The sequence below is a fragment of the Vigna umbellata genome, chromosome 6, assembly GCF_029865625.1.
Source record: "Vigna umbellata cultivar VRB3 chromosome 6, Vumbellata_1.0, whole genome shotgun sequence".
Classification (NCBI taxonomy): domain Eukaryota; kingdom Viridiplantae; phylum Streptophyta; class Magnoliopsida; order Fabales; family Fabaceae; genus Vigna; species Vigna umbellata.
The window spans coordinates 10,714,755-10,736,263 of record NC_142170.1 but is presented as its reverse complement, the minus strand read 5'-3'; the positions used below and the strand labels follow the sequence as shown (position 1 = coordinate 10,736,263).

Below are 21,509 nucleotides of genomic sequence, written 5' to 3'. Positions count from 1 at the left end.
TGTAAAAGAATAAATAAAACCAAATATTTACTGTATAACTGATTTAAAACAACACAACATATTCTTTTAAGTCTTTTCTTTAAAAATCAATTTATTTAAATTAATCAGAAAAACAAAGCAAAGAAAAGAGAATTAATTATGAGAGGTGAAAGTAATTACTGTGTTGAATTCAATCTACATAACAATTTGTCACAGAACAAAGAAATAAGATAGCGCAATTTCAATAAAATTACTAGTGTTTTGTTATATTTACCATATTATTAAAAATTTGAACTTCAAAACTTAGGTACTGATATTAAAAAAAATAATCAACGAGTCTTAAAAACTCAACTATATTTTAGATAGTTAAAATATCAGAAAATTAAATATTTATGAGATTTTAACTGAATTTGGTTCGAGGGTCATTTAGAATACTTGATTTTTCGTTATATGATTAGGGTCATGTCAGACAAATCTAAATATTTTATTTTCTTCTTTCAATTACCATCAAATGTAGTTTTTAAGTTCGAATAATTGCTTTTAAGATATTATGCAGATGATGTCCCTATTGTGAATATTGTCTTTTAAATGAGTTGATTATTAAAAATTTGTTATTCTTAGACATTATAACATAAACATAGTATATTTCGTGATAATTTTATAATGTAAAGTTATTAATTTATTTTCATACGGTTTGATTTTGTAAATTAAAACTATCATGATTAAATGTGCGGATTGAGGATAGGATTTAAAAAATATAATTAAATAGATCTGAGAATATGAAAAAGAGATTATGATGATCTTTTGATTAAAAGAAAGATAATGTGATTTAAGTAAAATTAAAATAAAAATTTGTATATGATGATAAATTAAAATATATATTTTAATTAATTATTATAAGAAATATAATAATAAAATATTATATTTTAATATTCTAGATATAAAATGCTGGCTGTGGGGTTCGAACCCACGCGCACTTATGTACAGAAGATCTTAAGTCTTCCCCCTTAACCTCTCGGGCAAACCAGCTTCTTATGTTAATCATTTAGAATTAAATTAACATTAGACAATATCAAACAAAAATAATTTCTATCGCCCTTTAACTCTTTTGTATTAAGAATCTTCCCTTCTTTAACTTATTGTAAACCATCTGTTAACCTAATCCTAATTCCAATTATTATTATTTTATTTAACGTTTACATTCACTCTATGCTTCAAATTAAAGGATATAAGTTTAGATAGAAAATATTAGTGTTCAACTCATTGAAAAGAAGGAAAACATCATCCAAATGTTTTATTTCAATTAGTTATGTCATGTTAAGGGAAGAATAATAAAAAGTGTAAAGAAATTAAGATTTTTTTTTATGAAAGGTGCTAAATAATCTGATTGATATATTAATAAATTTAAATATTAATTTATTGATTAATTGCTTAAAATAATTTAATAATATAAAAACAAGTTTAAAAATATAAATTCAAGTTAAAATATATTGAAATAAATTATAAAAATTAAAATAAGTTAATTATATTTTATTTAATATATTAATATTAACTGTTTAATTGTTTTAACATAGATAAGTTGTTATAGGTAAATTTTAACACTTTCTTCACGAGATTGCAAATAAAGTTTAAAAAAAAGCTACATTTGTTTTCATGTTTTTATACATTGATTTTGACCCTTTCATGAAATTTTTCTCACTACTTAGGGGTGGGCAAACTGCACTGTTTGCACTGTACTATAAACTCATTATAATTAACTATAAAATAGTTATAAAAAAAAACTGAACTCAACTAAAAAATAGTTCAAAAAAACTGAACTTTTTTTTAGTTCAATTAACTGCAATACAGTTCAGTAAACTGTTTTGTGAAAATAGTTCAGAATTAAAGCTAAATGATACTGAAAATAGTTTTCAATTACAAGTAATTACAGTTCTCAATTAAAGCTAAATATAAGAGTTTTCATTCCCATAAGAGTTGTTTCTTCCGATCTCCACAGAGTCTTTTCTGCTTTGTATGATCTCCATCAACAGAGTCTCCACCTCCATCTTCAAACACTTTATCTCTCTGTTATACTTGCTTGGGAAAAACCTGAGTTTTCATAGATGGAAATAAAAGAGGGTCATACTCTTAATTAATATTTATATAATTATAAGCCTAAATGATACTCTTAATTAATATTATATAATTATAATTTATTTCTCTATTTTGGTATTGGATAAAAGATAGGTAGTATTTTTATTATTGAATAATTAAAAATATCATGTTTTATTATTGTAATTTTTATTTTGATAAAATCTATCCATTAATTTTTATTTTGGATTTGAGATGGAATAATAAAATTTCAAACATTCTTACTTATTGACGTATCATGTATAATAAATAAATATTCTTATCTTATATTTTATTAAAAGGTATATGTTTCATTATAATTACTAATAAATATATATACATCAACTTTTTACTATCACTGAAAAATAAAAATAAATAATGAGAATTATTAAAATAAAATATACTATTAAATTATAAGTGTAACATCAAAAGATAAATTCTTCCCCTTAGAAAAATAATAATGTCTTTACAAAAACAATAAATAAACTAAGCACACAAATAAACAAAAACAACTAAACAAATCAAATCACACTATTATAATTCAGCATAACATACATTTCACTTTAAAATCAAACAAAAACTTAAGCATATATACATATTAAAGACTTGACAAATTTGTATACAAGTATTGATGTCAAGTTATGCACTTGTGGTGACCTTCTGCAAAGTCATTGTTAATGAGTTTCACTTTACCACACACAATAAGGTTAGTCTATTAAACAACGCCTTAGGCAAAGATGGAGCACCTAAACTAGGACCTCCTCCTACTTTTTATTACATAATTCCCTTATCTACCTAAGATAGAACTATTATTGGAGGACAAAATAACCTCTAAGACTTAGCTTCCTACATCAACACCTACACTACAGTGCACCACAATGGAATCTCTCCACGAGAGTTATGGAATTACATGCATCTACCATGCACGTGATCAAAACAAAATCATCATAACCATCATATTCATCAATCATACACATACACGTAAATATATTCAAAAATCATAAATATCCCTTTATTCAATTAATTAAGTATAGCGAATTTATAAACTAACTTACCTAAATAAATAATCCAAAAAAAACATATACAAACTTAAAACCAAAATGCCCAACAAATTTTTAATTATTTTTGTAAGGACAATTGATTATCGCACCTGATAATTGATCATTCAAGAGAAAATTCATATAAAGATGACCTTCAGATTGAAATAATCGATTATCACACCTGATAATCCATTTTTCCATAGAGTTTTAAAGAAAATATAACATTATGACTAAGATAATCAATTATCACATTTGATAATTGATTATTCATACCAGTTTTGACATTAACATGATTTTTCTGATTTTTGTGCACTATATGACCTATCCAAATGACCAATTTAGGTTCTCTAACACTAGTATTGATATGAGAATATGTTTATATGTGAAAAATGGAGTACCACATTGCTCATTTGGTTAGAAACAAGATACATTAGACCAACTCAACAACTCAAAAGTAGTTAAGATCAATTCTATATCGTATGAACTAGAAATTTGCAAACTAAGGGTCTGAACAAGTCACAATTGATTCAAAAACATACCCGAACTTTCATTTTCATCACATACCCTCTATTTTATATTTTTCACTAGTTAAAGCGTCTAAAAATGAACCAAAAACATTATAAAACTCAACACATCAACCATTGACTAGTTCCATTTCAAATTTTGCTTAACTAGGCCTAGACAAGTTTTAAATAACCATAAAATAGACCCAAAAACTTAGTTTCTCTCATTTGACCCTTAACTAAACTTCTTGCCTATCAGAACCCCATTTTCAAACCAAAAACCAACCTCTAACTCAGCCTACTTCCTACTTCCTACTTCCCAATACTACATCAATTTATACCATTTATACTCCAAAACACCAACATGAAACATTCAAACCAATACCAATTCTCAAACATGTCCAACACTATTAATCAACATATAAACATCACACTACAATCATCTCAATCATAACATATTCAATCAAACATAATTCCTCGGAACATAACAAACATAAACTCATGCAATATAACACAAAATTAAGAACAATATTAGCTTCTCTTACCTGTTAGAAGACCAAACGACCCTAAAGAACCATAAACAACTCCTATAGATCAAAGGACATTAACTATGCCTACAAACAATAAAATCATGATCAGAGTATGTTATTAAGACCACTGAGGCCGACAAGGAACTAACAAGAGGAGTTGAATGACACATGTGAGAAATTCCCTTTGCATGTCTTAAACTTAAAACTAAAGAAAAAGATCAAAACCTGACTTACTTTATATGAAAGACTGATCGGTTAAAAGTGAATAACTCATTGTCGTAATCTCCTAGGCACCTTTTGATCATCAAACAGATATTTCAAGAGTTAGAATTCGTAAAGAGAAGAAAGAGATAACTGAGATAATGAGTTTTTAAAGAAATGACAAATGTTTTAGATAATGATATCTGATTATAAAATTTTATTTATATTATTGAATTATTTTAACATTGACATACTCTATCTCATTGTTTTAAATATCTATCAATTCTAATACTCAATTTTATTGATTCATGCCATAAGAAAAATTATAAAATAATTAATTTATATAATTTAATTATAAATATCTTTAATTGAATTAAATTAAAAAATATTTACATAACCTCTAAACTAATAAGAGAAAAAATATAAAATATATTTTTAGTTTTTAAACTTATTTTGTTCCACTTCAAAACTTTCATATATTTTAATATCAAATTCTAAAAAATAGATAGAATCATTTTAACCCGGTGTTAAATCTTTTTAAATATTAAAATTTAAAATATTTAAATTATTTAATATGTTTCAAATTAAATACTAATCTAAAATATTATTTAATAAAAAAATAATATCATTAAATTAAAATGAGTATATTTATTATTTTTAAAATTTAAAGATAAAAAAATGTATAAAAAATTGGAAAAACGACAAATTCCAGTTTTAAGATTCAAAATTTAGTTTAGAAACTTAAAAATACAATTAATTAGAAAAAAGAGAGTTAAAAAACACAATATGTAGGTAACCATAAAAGTTTTATAAATAATGTAAAAATATAAAATGAAATTATTAATATTACCTTTTACCATTTCATATTTAATTTAAATAATCTAAATTTTTAATTTTACTCTAATTTTCGTTTTTTTCTTTTATTTCAGTCTCACACTTTCCCTCTATTAATTTTAAACAAAGGTTAACGTCCCAATTACTCAAACCCTAGGCAGCAGCAAAGAGAAGAAGTAAAACCACATGCGAGCCTTGTGGTTGCGGCAATGGCGGAGCACTTGCCATCGATATTCGGGACGGGGAAGGTCATGGTGAATTGCCCGTTCTACTTCAAGATCGGCGCGTGTAGGCACGGTGATCGGTGCTCTTTCCTCCACACGAAGCCGAGCATAAGCCCTACCATTCTGCTCTCCAACATGTACCAGCGCTCCGACATGATAACCCCCGGCGTTGATGCCCACGACAACCCTATCGACCCCCGCAAGATCCAGGACCACTTCGAGGAGTTCTATGAGGATATCTTTGAGGAGCTCTCCAAGTACGGCGAAATCGAAAGCCTCAATGTCTGCGACAACCTCGCCGACCACATGGTATGTTCCCTCACCCTAGCCCTAATCCTAATCCCAACCCCTTGTTTTCTCCATTTTCATTACAATTGAACGCTGTCTTTTTCAGGCGGGGAATGTATACGTTCAGTTCAGAGAGGAGGAGCATGCTGCAAATGCTGTCAGGAACCTCGCTGGACGGTTTTATGCCGGTTAGTTATCTCCTTTTCTTTTGGTTCTCTGCAGCTTCTCATTCATTCTGTTTTTCCGAGGTTCATCAATGCACGCCATTCTGTCTCCGTAATCTAAATATTGAGTTAGTTTGGTTGTTTGTATGAGTGCAGGCAGGCCAGTTATCGTGGATTTCTCGCCGGTGACGGATTTTCGAGGAGTTACTTGCAGGCAGTATGAGGAAAATACTTGCAACCGCCGTGGCTGCAACTTCATGCATTTGAAGAGAATTAGCCGGTAAAACTTTGGCTTTGGTATTTAGTATTTTTTTTTCCCTTGAGGACGGTGGTGTTTGTTGGTTACATGTGTTTTGGGGAGCCTTTACAAATTCGGATGACTATTTATTCTGAAACCAAATTACTAGAAAAACTCAGTATAAAATTCCAACTCTAAAGCTATTAAAGTCGCTTCAATCCAAAACTAGTTACAGACTCGATCAATTGGTGAACACCTAATTAAACATGCGAACATTTGCCTATGATCGTGGTAGCGAATATTTCAATGCGATTCTGGATCATCTAGTATGAATTCAAACATGCTAGAAAATTTAAAGCTTAACTTTGTCTGATACATGTTATGTACAGGGATTTGAGACACCAATTATTTGGGAAGCACCATAGAAGGCACAGCAGAAGCAGGGATGAGCGGTCCCATCGTAGTCATAGCAGAAAGTACGATGACAGGGACCACCATCATGAGAGTCGTGGTAGGAAACACAGGAGTTCTAGTCCTGGACTTAGGAGAGGAAGAAGTCGAAGTCCTGGACGGAGGAAGCACCGCAGTCCAGTCAGAGATGGCAGTGAGGAGAGGAGGGCAAGAATTGAGCAGTGGAACAGGGAGAAGGAAGAACAAGATCCTGGAAACAAGACTAAAGCTGATGACATTGACAATGGTAACAAGGGGTACTCTCTAAATGCTAGCCAATCTCATGGGCATCAGCATCAAGAGCAGGAACAGCAAACTCCAAATGAGGCTTATTGATCTGTTTATGTTATTATGGTTTGTGTTCTCTCCCTTTTGTTTGCCTATTCATTTGGATCTAGGCAGCATATTTTATTCTAGAATATACCACCCACAGGATAAATACAGCTCACCACCGATTTTCCACTATGCAGGTGCACTTCTCTAACGTATGGAATGTGTTTCCTTCTTCATCCCTCCCCTTTTACCTTTTGGATTTTCCAATTTTTTATAGACATGATATTTGATTGCGTGTGGATGTTTGTGCTACTTGTGTAGGTTATTCATAATATTTTACTCTTTTGAACTATGTTTTCAACCATCTTTCTGCATTATTTGGTCACTCTTCAGTGATGGAATGCACTAGAAATACTGTTGAGCTGAGCTTTGTTCTTGTTTCTACTGTATGTATGAAGGTCAGCTAAAAACTTGTGCATATGTTATTTTTCTTGCTTTGTGTTGTTCCTACAAGTGTTTAATAATCCTCTACCCAATAATGTTTTGTCGGATCTATCTTCCAAAAAAATTATATTTTGTTGTCATTCACGTCTTTTGATTTCTTCAAAGGTGTTTGTCAATTTTTCACTCTTCCCTCTTTCGTAGATTTCAAAATAGCCTTATAGCATTTTTTCTAATATAATCCTTTTAAAAATTGCCTCCTATTTGATGATTAGAGTTTTGTAGCTTTTTTCATGGTCTTCTGTCATTAGAAAACGGATGCCCCTTTTCTTAACTTGCTAACTGTTAACATTCATAGGGGATTTTGATTAATGACTCCTATCAGTTTCAACTCTTTCACAGTTTTTGTTTAGTTTTCATCTGCTCTTTCATTTTTTCTCTTGAAAATTTGAAATTGGATTATGTTTCACTATTGTGAGTTTTGCAGGTTTAGGTATTATGAAATGAGCCCTTTACTTAGTTGAAGTTCACCTCATTCATGGTACTAAGCTATTGGAGTACGTTTTAATGGATCTTTAAAACATTGCTTTTATTGATAAATTTATTAATCTTTATAATAAATATTTTAAAATTAAAATAGTATAATTTACAAGGAAAAAAATAAAAAACCTTTACATTTTCAATCTATTATCTGAAATCTGAAAGAGGTAATAAAAATGGTTAAAAAAACCTATATGCTGAAGATATCAAGTCTTTCCCTTAACAACTTGGTGAGGTTGTACTTTAAAACTAATTTAATTTAACTAGTTTTCGATATTTCACAGAACTGCTCAAAGGAAGCGAGCCTCTACCATCCTGGCACAACAAATCTCCTATATCACAAATCCAGCACAACAAATCTCTTATAGCACAAATCCTCGCTGACATACTGTAAGCTATCCCTGACACCCATTCCCTTCATTTTTTTTATTCTCATTAGTCCATGCTTCGAATTAAACATGGTCTTTTTCAGATGGAGAATGTTTGTTCAGATCAGAGAGAGAAACGGAAACCTCACTCGAAGGTTTTATTTTGGTTAGTTGTGTTTTTGCTCTGTTTTGTTTGGTTCACTGGAACTTGTCATTCATATTGAAACTTTGATGATGGCAAGCTGGTTTAGATAGAATAAAAAAGAGAGTTTGATAATTGATCAACACTTTCTACATTGTGCACACTTTCAGTAATATATATATATATATATATATATATATATATATATATATATATATATATATATATATATATATATATATATATATATGAATGTGGTGGGAGAATTGGTGCGCATTATTCCCAATGACGAAAAGTTTAGTAATCTGAAGGGGGGCGTGGCGTTCAGCGATAAAAAATCAATTGGGTCTCCCTATTGCAACTTACTATCATTGTTGCTTCTAAGGTTGAGAAACCTATTTGATTCCATGCCCTCTCCCTTGTCGATACTTGGCATCCCGAGGGATTTCCAGTTCTCCCAATTCCCACACTGTACCTCTATATCTTATTATTCCGTGTATTCTTCCCTTTTCTGAAAAGTTTGAGTTGGTTATCAAGAACGCATTATGATTGGCACCACAACTCAACAAATTAATTTTGAAGTTGTTTTTGGGGTGCATGACCTTACTCTGGTGTGTAAGGTTATTCAATTCATTTTAGTCCCTGATACAGTCTTTAAAATTGTAAAATAAAAATTGATATGATTGAAATGCTTATTCTAATTAAATTGATATTTGTAGCCCAGTGATGTCCTGTGGGTATATTGGAATGATACAGATGATACGAGTTACAAATGGTGGTGGTATTGTGGATTTAAGTGTACATTTTTAAAGGTTGTGAACCAATAAGAATTTGTATGTGTAAACAATCAGAAATGGTGAATCACGACCCCCCTTCACTCAAGAGTGCATTGTTCATAAATAATACTTTATTTCATTTATATTGCGGAGTAATTATATATGTTAAGTCCTACACTGTTCTTGTAAAAATGTGGTATTCCTTAAAATAATTTGCATAACTTTTGTTACCCAAAAAGTGTTATATTCCAAATGCAGTAAATTACTTCAAAATGATCCTGTTAGTCAGGATATGAGCAATGAAATTAAAACCTTCGAGTCCATAACTCAGTGCAAATGAGTAACCGCAAGGTAATACAATCAGCATCCATACATTAATGCAAAATAAAGAGTTCATAAACAGAGACAATTATTTATTCTCTTTCTTTATGTTCAGATATATTTTAATATTAATAAGTAGATTTGAATTTTCTCTATATCAACATCTAGACCTAAAGAAAAGTAATTTTTCGCGATAAAGTCCATTTATTAGGATTCTAATTTTTTATTTAAAAGTGCATCTTTTGATGCATACCGTTCATATAAAATTATACAAGCAAAAAATAATTTATGATTATATGCTTAAATTGGAGGAAACAGAATTTAATAACGAGAATTTTAAAAAATAAAAATCAAATGACAATAATTTGTTATTTTTAAATTGAGAAATGCAAGATAGAATAAAAATTTACATTATAGAGTTGAAATTAGATTTTATTATTTTACTCTTGTTCTATTAAGTTTACTATGAATTTGCATCAAGTTCAAGATTTAAAAATAGGTTTTTCTTTGGAAATATATTAATCTTAACAAGTGAGAATTTAGTCTTAATGTGAATAATATAAGAGCAAACCAAAAGATGAAGAGGCAGTGGAGATTGAAGTGACGGAAGAAATTTTTTAGTAATAACCTAGTCGCAGTTTCTTTGATGGCCATACTTGGCCTTTTCCTCGATAATCTTCTTCCATATACCAATTTCAACTCAATGTAAGAATATCACGAGTTGAGCACTGAACGAGACCAAAAAATCATTACGGCTAAGTTGGAAAAATGTTGGTTGAAGTTGGGCTAGATGTGTTTTGCTTAGTGGTCCATCAATATTTTGGCTTCCTTCATTATTACTCATTGTTCATCCAACTTTTCTTCACCACATCCTACTTAATCAAATCAAAAATTACATTTGATCATTTTTTTATAATTATAAAATCTAAATAAAAAATCAAGAAAATCATGTTAAAGAATATATAAAGAACGGTTAAATATCTCACATGATCAAATTATAATAGATAAATGAATATAAATTTTTATAAGATAATTATAATATATAAGTAAATATAAATCTTTATAAGATAATTTTATGAAATTAAGTTAGACTTAAATTTTATTATCTTAAAACGGTATTAGAGTTATTTAGAACTTATTTTAGTTAAGTTGTTGGATCTATTGTGTTATTTAATCTCGAGTCTCTTCCTAATTATATGATTAATTTTGTTTTTATAAGTAGTTTTGCTTCGTTACTTTTTTAATTAAACTAGAAGTAGTCTTGTTTTAGCAAATGAATACAAAAAGTGTGGAATGTTTTCCCTCGTTCCTTAAGGCAATGAGTTAATAGATCTTCAACTTTATATAGTGTTTTACTTTCTCATTTCTATCCAATGTGAGACTTAGACTTACACTTGAAATTTTGACACCTTACATTTTTTTCTTCAAATTAAAATCAAAACATTATTTCAAGGTTTTTAATATTTACAATCACTTTATTCATTTAAAAGATAAAACTTTAACCTTTGAAGTGGTAGTTATCTCTCATGAACATTGAAATGCAAAAATCATTTAAGATACTTCAGAAGGTTATACATGTCTGTAATCATGGTAGTGTTTGATCTCATAAACTTAATATGTTTTCCTAAGTTTTTATCATAGTACTATTTACATAATTGCTACCTCGTTTTTCACTTGCTTAAATAAGTATTTGACAAAATTAAATTTGTTGAAATAATTTACATTGGTGTGTGTTCGATATCTCATTAACAAAATTATATTGTAAGAAATCATACTTTTTATATTTAGTGCGTTTCTCACATCTATGTTGGCAAAATCACACTCATTTAAACAAACATTTGATGTAATATTCATACCAGTGTGTCTCTCACAATCATGTGAGCTTTTAAGTAAAATCTTTTATACAAACTCAATATCACCGTGTCTCTTACTCATTTATGGCTCCATCTAGAGTTGTCAATTTGAGATGGGTAGACTTGGTTGAAGGTCGAAACAAGTTGGTCCAAATTGAAAGTCAAGACAAGTTAACTTGAATTAAAGGTCAAGATGGGTCAGTTTGGGTCGAAGGTTAAGACAGATAAGTAGGGAACAAATTAAAGGTTGAGAAAGGATGACCCATAACGAAGGTCGAGATGTGCCAACCCATACCAAAAGTCAAGACTGACCGACCCTAATCGAAGGTCGAAACTTGTCGACTCATTGAAGGTTGAGATGAGATGATTTGTCCTATGCTTGTAGGTTGAGATGGGTCAACTAAGTCTAAAGGTCGAGATGGTCTACCCAAGTCAAAGATTGAGACAAAATGTCTAGGACCGTAAGTTGAGACAAGCTCACTCAAGAAAAAAAATCAAGATTAGTTTATCCAAGTGGAAAGTAAATTAGGGTAAATGTGGTGATTCGTCTATTTAACCCTAAGGTGTGATAAATAAGTTCGAGTTAAAAGTTAGAAACGTGTTTAAACGAAGAAAAAATAGAGACAAGTTGATCTAAGCAAACTTTAGATGTAGATTTTGCATACATGCCTCCCTCCCACGTCTATGTAAGGAAAAGTACACCTTCATAAGAAAAACAAAATAAAATAAAAACAAAACAAACTCTTACAGAATTCGTACACTAACATGTCTCTCGTATTCTTGGAAAAGAATTTTGATAATCTTTTTACACGACCATGTTATTGACACCATTAGTGTAAAATTACACTTATAAAATCACATTCTTATGAACAATGATAATAACAATAATAATTGTTATAATAATAATAATAACACCAATAACAATAAAAAATAAGAATATAAATAATATATTTTATCCTTTAATATAATTGTGGTTAAATGTTTTTTAAAAAATAATCGTTATTTCAAAATTTGTTGAACTAAATGACTTGTTTTTTCTGTTTTTTTTTCATCATAAAATAAAATTGTTATTTTTTCTTTTGTTTTTTATTATGTAAAGATATACTTATATTTCATAATGAATAAATTTATTTTACATATCAACTTAATCAATTTACAACTATTTTAACTTATGTTATAATCTAAATATTTAAACGTGACAATAATTATGTTTCTACTAATAATAAAAATAATAAATGTCTTAAACTTTTATTATTGAATATTTTTTGCAAGAAAAATTATACAATATTTGATGATTTAGCTAAAATATTCAAACACTATTTTCCTTTACAGATATAATATATATATATATATATATATATATATATATATATATATATATATATATATATATATATATTGTGAAAATACTTTTTTTCACAATTGAGTAGAAGCACACGTGATAATAAATTAAAAAAAGTTCTTTTAGATTATATAGTCTTTCTAGAAAATGAATTCAAAAATTATTAATTATTTTATGGACGTGATAGATTATTTTAACGATGGAAAGGATGAACTAATAATTAGAAACATAAAGTCCATATTTAATAGAAAAATCGTTATTATTATGTAAATTAATATTATTAAAATATTTTTAAAAAGGAAAGAAATTCTACCCAAATCAATTGAACTGACATGTGTTACTTTCAATTTTTGTTTGCAGGGGTTTTAAGGCCATTGATGGATAGTGCGTGAGAAAGGGATTCAACTCAACAAACATCTATTTGAATTGATTGGAAGCACATCCAAACACTCCCTTAATTTTTTGTTCAAAATTAAATTTTAAGAAAACTATAAAGAAGTATCTAGAAAGATCCCTACTCCACCATATTTTGGCTTCTCCATTTCACTACAAATCCCCAATTTCTCAAACCCTAATCAGCAGAGAAGAAGTGTAACCGCATCTGAGCTTTGTGGTTGCGGCAATGGCGGAACACTTGGCATCGATATTCGGAACGGAGAAGGACCGGGTGAATTGCCCGTTCTACTTCAAGATCGGCGCGTGTAGGCACGGGGATCGGTGCTCTCGCCTCCACACGAAGCCGAGCATAAGCCCCACCATTCTGCTCTCCAACATGTACCAGCGCCCCGACATGATAACTCCCGGCGTCGACGCCCACGGCCACCCCATCGACCCTCGCAAGATCCAGGACCACTTCGAGGAGTTCTATGAGGATCTCTTCGAGGAGCTCTCCAAGTACGGCGAAATCGAAAGCCTCAATGTCTGCGACAACCTCGCCGACCACATGGTATGTTCCCTCACCCTGACCTAATCCTAATCCCAACCCATCATTTTCTCCATTTGTATTACAATTGACCGCTGTCGTTTTTAGGTGGGGAATGTATACGTTCAGTTCAGAGAGGAGGAGCATGCTGCCAATGCTGTTAGAAACCTCACTGGAAGGTTTTATGCCGGTTAGTTATATCCTTTTCTTTTGGTTCTCTGCAATTTCTCATTCATTCTGTATTTCTGAGGTTCATCAATGCACGCCATTGTGTCTCCGTAGTCTGAATATTGAGTTATTTTGGTGGTTTGTTTGGGTGCAGGTAGGCCAATCATCGTTGATTTTTCGCCGGTGACGGATTTTCGAGAAGCTACTTGCAGGCAGTACGAGGAGAATACATGCAACCGCGGTGGCTATTGCAACTTCATGCATTTGAAGAGAATTAGCAGGTAGAACTTTGGTTTTGGTGTTTAGGTTCTTTTTTTTTTTTTTCCTTGAAGGTGTGGTGTGTGTTGGTTACATGTGTTCGGAGGAGCCTTCACAAATTCAGTTGACACTTTATTCTGAAACCTAATTAGTAGAAAAACTCAGTATGAAAATCCAATTCAAAAGCTATTAAAGTCGCTTCAACCCAAAACTAATTATAGACTTGATCATGAACATCGAATTAAACATGCAAACGTTTGCCTATGGTCGTGGTAGCGAATATTTCAATGTGATTCTGGATCTAGTGTGAATCCAAACATGCTAAAAAATTTAAAACTTATATTTTTCTGATCTATGCTGTTTACAGGGATTTGAGACACCAATTATTTGGGAAGCACCATAGAAGGCACAGCAGAAGCAGAAGTAGGAGTCCTTACAGGCATCGGAGCCATGAGGAGCGGTCCCATCGTAGTCATAGCAGAAAGCACGATGATAGGGACCACCATCACGAGAGTCGAAGCAGGAGACACAAGAGCACGAGTCCTGAGCATAGGAGAGGAAGAAGTCGAAGTCCTGGTCGTAGGAGGCACCGTAGTCCAGTTAGAGATGGCAGTGAGGAGAGGCGTGCCAGAATTGAGCAGTGGAACAGGGAGAAGGAAGAGCAGGATCCTGGAAACAAGACTAAAGCTGTGGACATCGACAATGGTAACAGTGGGCACTCTCTTAAGGCTAGCAAATTTCATGGGCATCAGCATCAAGAGCAGGAACAGCAATCTCCAAATGAGGCTTATTGATCTGCATATGTTATTATGGTTTGTGTTCTGTCCCTTTTGTTTGCCTATTCATTTAGATCTAGGCAGGATTTCTTTTTCTGGAATAGACCACCCACAGGATAAATACTGCTCACCACCCATTTTCCACTGTGCAGGTGGTGCAGGTGCACTTCTCTAATATATGGAATGTGTTTCCTTCTTCCTCCCTCCCCTTCTTTTACTTTTTGGATTTTTCATTTATTTAGACGTGATATGTGATTGCATATTGATGTTTTGAAACTTACGTATGTTAGGTTATTCTTAACATTTCATTGTTCTGAACTATGTTTTCAACAATCCTTCTGCTTTGTTTGATCACCCTTTAGTGGTAGAATTTACTAGAAATACTGATCAGCTGAGCCTTTTTCTTGTTTCTATTGTATCGAAGATCAGCTAAAAGCTTTGGAATATGTTCTTTTTCCTGCTTTGTGCTGTTTACAAGTGTCTAATAATCATCCAGCCAAGAATTTTCTTTAGGATCTGTGAAAAAAATTGTTTTTCTGTCTTTCATTCCTTTTGATTTTATCGAAGGTCTTGTAATTTTTTCACACTTCCCTGTTTCACAGATTTAAAAATAGCCTTGTGGTGTTCTTAGCTAATATAGTTCTTTAATCCTCTTTGATAATTTGAGTTTTGTTACTATTTCCGTGGTCATCTTCTGTCACTAGAAATTAGCTAATTATTAATATTCAACGGGTCTCGTTCCTGTATGCATGTTACACTGGTTCATTTGCATTTGTTGATCCACAGTATACATCATTTTACTATCAGGTACACTAATCAACACCATACATGAAGACTAATGAACGACCGGTTTCAACTCTTTCGTAGGGGTTTTTAATTCAATTAGTTATTCTTTTATTTTGGTCCGTGGAAAATTGAAACAGTATGATGTTACGCTGTTATGAGTTTTGCAGGTTCAGGTATCCCTGCATATAAAGAAACGAAGTTAATTCCAGTTTACCATGGAATGTGTACAGGTTGATTCTTCTTGGTATGCTCTTTGGAGGATGTTTTAATGAGTCTTTCAGCTGGCAACTAATCGTGTAGGAGTAGGATGAATGAGAAAACTTCTGTCATTTGCAGGCTGAGGAAGATGCTTTTCTTTTCTTTTATGGAATATTAGTATGTGTATTGGTTACCAACTTTTGAACTTGATTTCCCGTTTCTAAAATTGTTTCTTTTACCAGACGACTATCCTTATTTTATTTCTTTTTCTTTCTTTATGTTCCTTGGAGTAAAAATGGATAGAATTTATAAAGTAAATAAATTTTATGACTATGAAATGATAAATTATTATTTAGTAATAATTTGATTAGTATATAATTCGATTATTTTCATTCAGGTCTAGAAAATGTCTATTTTTTTTTTCAGGATCTCGTGTAATTACAATACGACAGTTGTTTTTTTCTTAGGGTTAAATATGTTTTTAGTCCCTAAACTATTGACCGTTTCTGGTTTTCGTCCCTCTTTCAAAATAAGGTACAATTTAGTTCTCAATCTTTAAAAAATGTTCGTTTTAGTCGAAAAAACGAACGTTTTGAGGACTAAAACGAGGACTAAAAACAAAATTTTGAGGACTAAAACGAACGTTTTTCTAAAGAATGAGGACCAAATTGTACCTTACTTTGGAACAGGGACGAAAACCAGAAACGATCAATAGTTTAGGGACTAAAAACATATTTAACTCTTTTTCTTATGTTTTGTAGTATCTTCTTTCATAGAATGCTATAATGTAGCATACCTCGAAAACGTCTTATGCATAATTAGAAATAACAATGTAATTCGGGCCAGTTTTCTGGAAATATCAACACGCCAAAATTTTATGAATAAATTTTTTATGAACAAAATTTTTATGCGTCGGTTATTCTAAGACGAGGAATAGATTTATTAGTTAGTTGTCATGTCTCTTGTTATATGGGTCTATCATTTTACGTATAAATCATTAATAATATTTATGTTTATAATCTTTTTATAGTTGTTCAAGTATAAATTTTCCATGAATGTCATTCATTTTATAACAAAATTTATTACTAATATAAAACACGTATTAACTTTATGTTTTAGGATGACAAAATGATGAGCATTCTTACAAACATTTACAATAATAGTTGCTAAAGACCCATCCTGAAAATTACATATTAAAATATAACTCAAAAAATATCTTTTGAATTTGAAAACAGAAGTTGCATGTCTTTATCTAATTTCTATCAATATAAACGCAATCATATGGTGTCTACCACCATATATTATTATTATTTAATAATATTTTATCACTGTATTTAATTTTGAAGACATTTTTTAATTTTAGAAAAAAGTTATATAAGGTCTTCCCATGTTATCATGTCATATAAAATTAAACTAAAATAAATCAAGTGTTTAAATATTTTTGGATCCATAAATCGTACCAATTTCAATTTTGGACCCGTGCAATATTTGTCTCCAAATGTTTTTATCTTAGTTGTTTTCAATATTTTTTCTTATAAAAATTCTTAAGAGAAAGTGATGGCAAATAATAAAATCAAAAATACAATAAAACATCATACAATAGAGAAAAACCATAAATGGTTTAGGAAATACGAGTAAAAGGTTATTAGTTGCAACAAGTATAAACGTATTTGAATATAAAATAAAATAAAAAGTTAATAAGAAAATCATGATGAAAAAAAATTAGAACACAAATTACATATTAGTACGTTGAATGGACTTACCAAAGATAGAAAAAACAACCAGAAATATAAATAAATAGAAGATAAAGGGAAAAAGAGAAAAATATGAAGAATAAAATCATTACCAGAAAATTTTAATAAAGCAATAGAAAAATATGATGCGAGGTGTAAAAGAAATGGAAGAGTAGGGAATAACTGAAATTTATGATTATTATAGCTCTAAATGAAAAAATGTTTTTGTCTTTGTAGCATTAATGTGTTGTTTTTCTTATGTGTTTAGAGCATTAATGCTGTTGAGTTAGTGTCAAAACAAACTTGATTTTTAGTGTCACTCGGGCCATGTATGTCATGTTAATTTGGATTTTCTTTTTCATTTTTAATTATACATTCATCTTATTTTTAATCTATTTTTTAATTTTCTTATAAAAAATATCAAATAATTTATTTCCATATGTTTACTCCACAAATATTAAAGAAAACAAAATAGAAACAGTGTTACGGTTGTATAATTAAAACATATTTACAGATTATATATAATATATAATAAAATCTTAACCAAGATAGTTATTTTAAAAAATCATATATACAATAATAAGAATAATTTTTAAAAAAAGTGTCAAAATAACCCTTTGTACATTAAAAACTAGATAAATTAATGAAAAATAATAATTTAACATATATATATATTTTATGTCTATTTGACAGAACTTTTCTTATTTTTTACTTTCTCTTTCTAAAAAATACAAAAATTTATTTGTGTATAATCATTTTATTATTAAAATATGTCAAATGAATATATGATGTTTTACCCAAACTTCCCTCTTTTATACCTATTTACTCTTTTATAATTATTTTATTCTTGTAATATATATCTGTCACGTTATCATTGATATGAAAGATTCCCATAAAAATATCAAAGAAAAATACTTTAAACATTAATAGAAGTTCCGACAAAAATATCAAACAAAACTTCCGACAAATGCATTCACCATGACACTTCCAGGGTTTACTAGGCCAAAAACAAGGACATAACCTACCGTCCTTAAAATACTCTTACATAGAAAAAAATAATCATGAATAAGCTATCCAACTGCAAAATATCACTGACCGCCGTGCTTGGCCTTGCTATGTTGTTGCAGACCACTTTCGGTATTGAAAGTCCTGGACAAAGGAACACACAATATTAACATCAGGTCATCATGCAATTTAACAAAGCTAAGGTTGTGGTCTTTTGTAAAATATCATACTTGCTGCAACTCTTGCAAATAAGTCCACCGGACTTGGGACTCTTGTCCTTGGCTTCACTGCTGGGAGTCTTTCCACCTTTCTTCACGGATTGAGGAGTTTCTGCTTTTATGTTTTTCTTGCCATCTAAATCACAAATTAAAGAGGTGGTTAGTAGTGCAGAACTAAAGACAAGTGAATACCTCAGCTTCCAAGTTCAGTCAGGGCGTACATTCACTACAATGATGTAAAACATTCACTGACAAAAATACATGATTATATATGACTCACCCTTCTTTTCAGGAGTAGCATTTTTAGCTTTCTTGGAGGAGACAGGAGTTTTTGATGCAGATTCGTTTGGTCTCTTCTTTCCCAAATCGGCCTACAAAACATGAATTATAAAATAGAATTCAACATAGAACTACAAAATAATTGTTAAGTCATCACTATCATAGAAATAAAACTAATAATGACAGGTGAAAATCCAATACTTTTTTAGGAGGGGTCTCTTCATCGTCATCTTCATCACTGTCATCCTCCTCATCGCTGTCATCACTGTCAGCATCCTCCATCTAAACAGATAAACAGTAAAATGTCACCATAAAATAAGACACCCAACTTTTAAAGATGAATACTTGAATGGTTAATTGTTACAACAAGAATGTTATCAAGAGCAATTAGTTACTTTCACTGACAAGATTCTAATTGCAACTTAAAACTCTTTAAAACAACTAGCAAGAATGCCTACTTAAAAATTGCACCTCTACTGTATCTTCAAAATACATTGATTTTGAAATATAAAATCAATATAAAAAACTTTGAATATATTTTAAACTAGCAAAACAATGTGAATTGGACGTCAAGTAGAGCGATAGTACCAAACAATCAATAGAGATTCCAAACTCCACAATAACCACTATTTTAAACTTTTTGTTGTTTATATACAGCATACCATCTACAAATAAATTCTAAAAACTAATTAAAATCACTCAATTAGCAACATCTGTCATTATACAAGTAAACACCAACAAATGTCAAATACAAGTTTCCAAGATAATAACTATTAGTCATTTCGTCTAAATCCAAGTCTTCTTTATCATTAACTGTTATTACATCTATAAAATAGCACATAGCTACAACTGCCCCTTTAGATGTTAGGGGCAGCTCCACACCACCATGCCAGCACTATATGAAACCCTTGATAAAACTGCAAACAATTTCAACAAAGGTATCGCACTCTAACCATTTAAGCATATTGTCATATATTATAAACACAGTCAAAAAATTTCACATCAAGAGCAATTCAAAACAAAGCAAATTAATACCTCTTCATCAGAAATTCCCAAAGCATCATCTTCATCAGAATCATCATCAGAATCCTCATTGTCTTTCTCTGGCTCAACAACCTTGACTTTTTTTGCTACAGCACCAGTCTTAGCATCAGGCTTTTTAGATGCAAGTGCCTTCAATTCTTCAACTTTCTTTTCAGGTTTTCCTAGCATAAGATACATGTCAATTAGCTAACCGTGTAGACTCATGCACAAGCAACAATAAAACTAAGATTAAGAAGAAACAGGTACCATTCTCTGCGTTAAGCAATGGAATATCCTCATCACTATCTGTCCAATTAAAACAAAAACAAATGTCAGACCAAGCAACTCAATCCAAATGTAATTACTATTTTTATAAGTGAATGTTTGAGCCTTACCAGTAAACTCATCGTCTTCGCTAGTGCCAGCCAAAACACAACAAAAGTCAAGGAAAAAACTTAAAAGGGAATAACAAATATAAAGCTAAAACGAGATAGCGAAACAAATGTGTTCCCGGTCATTCATTTGGATAAAGCAGTTGCTCCACATAAACCTCAAACATTAAGATATTAGTTTATAAACAGCAGTTTAAAAATTTAAAAATAGATCAATAATGCCAAGGATATTCATCGCCAGAGTAATATGCCTTGTATCCACAGAAATGTACGCTGGCACTCTTTGAACTGTGGGATAGTTCAAACTCCTTCTCCAGAACCAATTCTAGGGATATTTGAGGGATTTTCTCCCTGGACAGGGTCCCCAGGACAAACTTCTGCTCACCGACCTTCAAGTACACAACAACAGGCTCATTTGTTTTGTCTTTCTTTGCCTCACCAAGAGCAGCCTACACAGCAACAGGTCAGTAACTTTGTCTACACACAAAAACGTACAACAAGACATGGCAAAAACCCAAAACCCTAACCTGAGAAAGGTGGATGCATGCCTCAAATTCAGTTGGGTCAACCTTAACAGACTCCCCAACCTTAACCTCAGCACCTAGATAGACAAAACCAAAATATCAGATATCCCTACATAAAACCCTAATACATAAACCATCATAATATATACTAATGCTTATAGCAGTATCAGCCATCATTGATGACACAAGGAAGAAGGAAATAAAAGTGATGCAATAAATCAGTACTGCAAATACTTAAAAGAACCCATTTCCGTATAACTGAAAATATGGACGCTTAGCAATAGTTGACAGAGGAAATTACTTCGATCAGAGAAAGAACAAATCGGAAGAAGAAAATATAAATAAGAAGAAGATAAAGGAATAAGAGAGAAAGGCCAAGAATAGGATTATTACCCCAAAACTCCATTGGAAGAAAAATGGAATGAAGCAGAGGGAAAGTAGGGTAGAAGACTAAAAAAATGGAAGAGTGGCGGGGAAGACAGAGAGGGTTTTAAGGGTTTTATGAATATTTATAGCCCTAAAAAGAGTTGTTTGATTTCGTGGCAACTAGGGTTTTTCTTTTTTCTTACCCCAAACCTTTGATTTTTGAAAATTACTTCTTGCACCTCCGC

General features: G+C 30.9%; 3 protein-coding genes and 1 non-coding gene across 21 annotated transcripts; 2 read left to right on the top strand and 2 right to left on the bottom strand.

The window, feature by feature from the left end:
* Window positions 1-925: 925 nt before the first annotated feature.
* TRNAL-UAA (transfer RNA leucine (anticodon UAA)) lies at window positions 926-1,008 on the bottom strand. The gene has a single exon. It is a non-coding gene; the product is annotated as a tRNA-Leu (tRNA).
* A 4,324-nt stretch (window positions 1,009-5,332) lies between these two features.
* LOC124836823 (splicing factor U2af small subunit B-like) lies at window positions 5,333-9,243 on the top strand. Of its 13 annotated transcripts, none has more exons than XM_088093260.1 (8): window positions 5,333-5,729; window positions 5,815-5,896; window positions 6,029-6,152; window positions 6,500-6,914; window positions 7,031-7,045; window positions 7,762-7,815; window positions 8,099-8,204; window positions 8,287-8,469. In XM_088093260.1, the coding sequence occupies exons 1-4, from the start codon at window positions 5,406-5,408 to the stop codon at window positions 6,894-6,896; spliced, it is 927 nt and encodes a 308-aa protein (XP_087949386.1). In that variant the 5' UTR covers window positions 5,333-5,405; the 3' UTR covers window positions 6,897-6,914; window positions 7,031-7,045; window positions 7,762-7,815; window positions 8,099-8,204; window positions 8,287-8,469. The 13 variants fall into 13 exon arrangements, with proteins under 13 accessions (XP_087949386.1, XP_087949385.1, XP_087949382.1 ...); XM_088093259.1 differs by having other exon boundaries at window positions 7,762-7,831; XM_088093256.1 differs by having other exon boundaries at window positions 7,155-7,831.
* Window positions 9,244-13,008: 3,765 nt separating this feature from the next.
* LOC124836816 (splicing factor U2af small subunit B-like) lies at window positions 13,009-15,967 on the top strand. 6 transcript variants are annotated; one of them, XR_007028681.2, is made up of 6 exons: window positions 13,010-13,562; window positions 13,647-13,728; window positions 13,861-13,987; window positions 14,332-14,776; window positions 15,548-15,603; window positions 15,757-15,967. XR_007028681.2 is itself a non-coding variant. In XM_047312041.2 (5 exons), the coding sequence occupies exons 1-4, from the start codon at window positions 13,239-13,241 to the stop codon at window positions 14,756-14,758; spliced, it is 960 nt and encodes a 319-aa protein (XP_047167997.1). In that variant the 5' UTR covers window positions 13,009-13,238; the 3' UTR covers window positions 14,759-14,776; window positions 15,694-15,967. The 6 variants fall into 6 exon arrangements, 4 of the variants coding, with proteins under 4 accessions (XP_047167997.1, XP_047167993.1, XP_047167992.1 ...); XR_007028679.2 differs by having other exon boundaries at window positions 15,694-15,967; XM_047312041.2 differs by lacking the exon at window positions 15,548-15,603 and having other exon boundaries at window positions 13,009-13,562; window positions 15,694-15,967.
* Window positions 15,968-18,356: 2,389 nt separating this feature from the next.
* LOC124836836 (histone deacetylase HDT1-like) lies at window positions 18,357-21,440 on the bottom strand. Its single transcript, XM_047312076.1, has 10 exons — window positions 21,292-21,440; window positions 20,902-20,975; window positions 20,606-20,823; window positions 20,378-20,400; window positions 20,250-20,288; window positions 19,995-20,164; window positions 19,161-19,241; window positions 18,961-19,051; window positions 18,693-18,816; window positions 18,357-18,606 (listed from the first exon to the last, which is right to left on the bottom strand). Exons 1-10 carry the CDS (start codon window positions 21,302-21,304, stop codon window positions 18,546-18,548), a joined length of 894 nt encoding a protein of 297 aa, XP_047168032.1. The 5' UTR covers window positions 21,305-21,440; the 3' UTR covers window positions 18,357-18,545.
* Between the last annotated feature and the right edge of the window lie 69 nt (window positions 21,441-21,509).

Excerpts from the sequence above, each read along its gene's own strand:
- LOC124836823 (XM_088093251.1), top strand. The coding sequence starts at position 5,406 with ATGGCGGAGCACTTGCCATCGATATTCGGGACGGGGAAGGTCATGGTG. Across the intron at positions 5,897-6,028 it reads CGCTGGACGGTTTTATGCCG|GCAGGCCAGTTATCGTGGAT; the intron begins GTTAGTTATCTC and ends GTATGAGTGCAG. Across the intron at positions 6,153-6,499 it reads CATTTGAAGAGAATTAGCCG|GGATTTGAGACACCAATTAT; the intron begins GTAAAACTTTGG and ends TGTTATGTACAG.
- LOC124836836 (XM_047312076.1), bottom strand. Across the intron at positions 20,165-20,249 it reads ATTGCTTAACGCAGAGAATG|GAAAACCTGAAAAGAAAGTT; the intron begins GTACCTGTTTCT and ends ATCTTATGCTAG. Across the intron at positions 18,817-18,960 it reads TGCTACTCCTGAAAAGAAGG|ATGGCAAGAAAAACATAAAA; the intron begins GTGAGTCATATA and ends TTTGTGATTTAG.
- LOC124836816 (XM_047312041.2), top strand. The coding sequence starts at position 13,239 with ATGGCGGAACACTTGGCATCGATATTCGGAACGGAGAAGGACCGGGTG. Across the intron at positions 13,563-13,646 it reads ACAACCTCGCCGACCACATG|GTGGGGAATGTATACGTTCA; the intron begins GTATGTTCCCTC and ends TGTCGTTTTTAG. Across the intron at positions 13,729-13,860 it reads CACTGGAAGGTTTTATGCCG|GTAGGCCAATCATCGTTGAT; the intron begins GTTAGTTATATC and ends GTTTGGGTGCAG.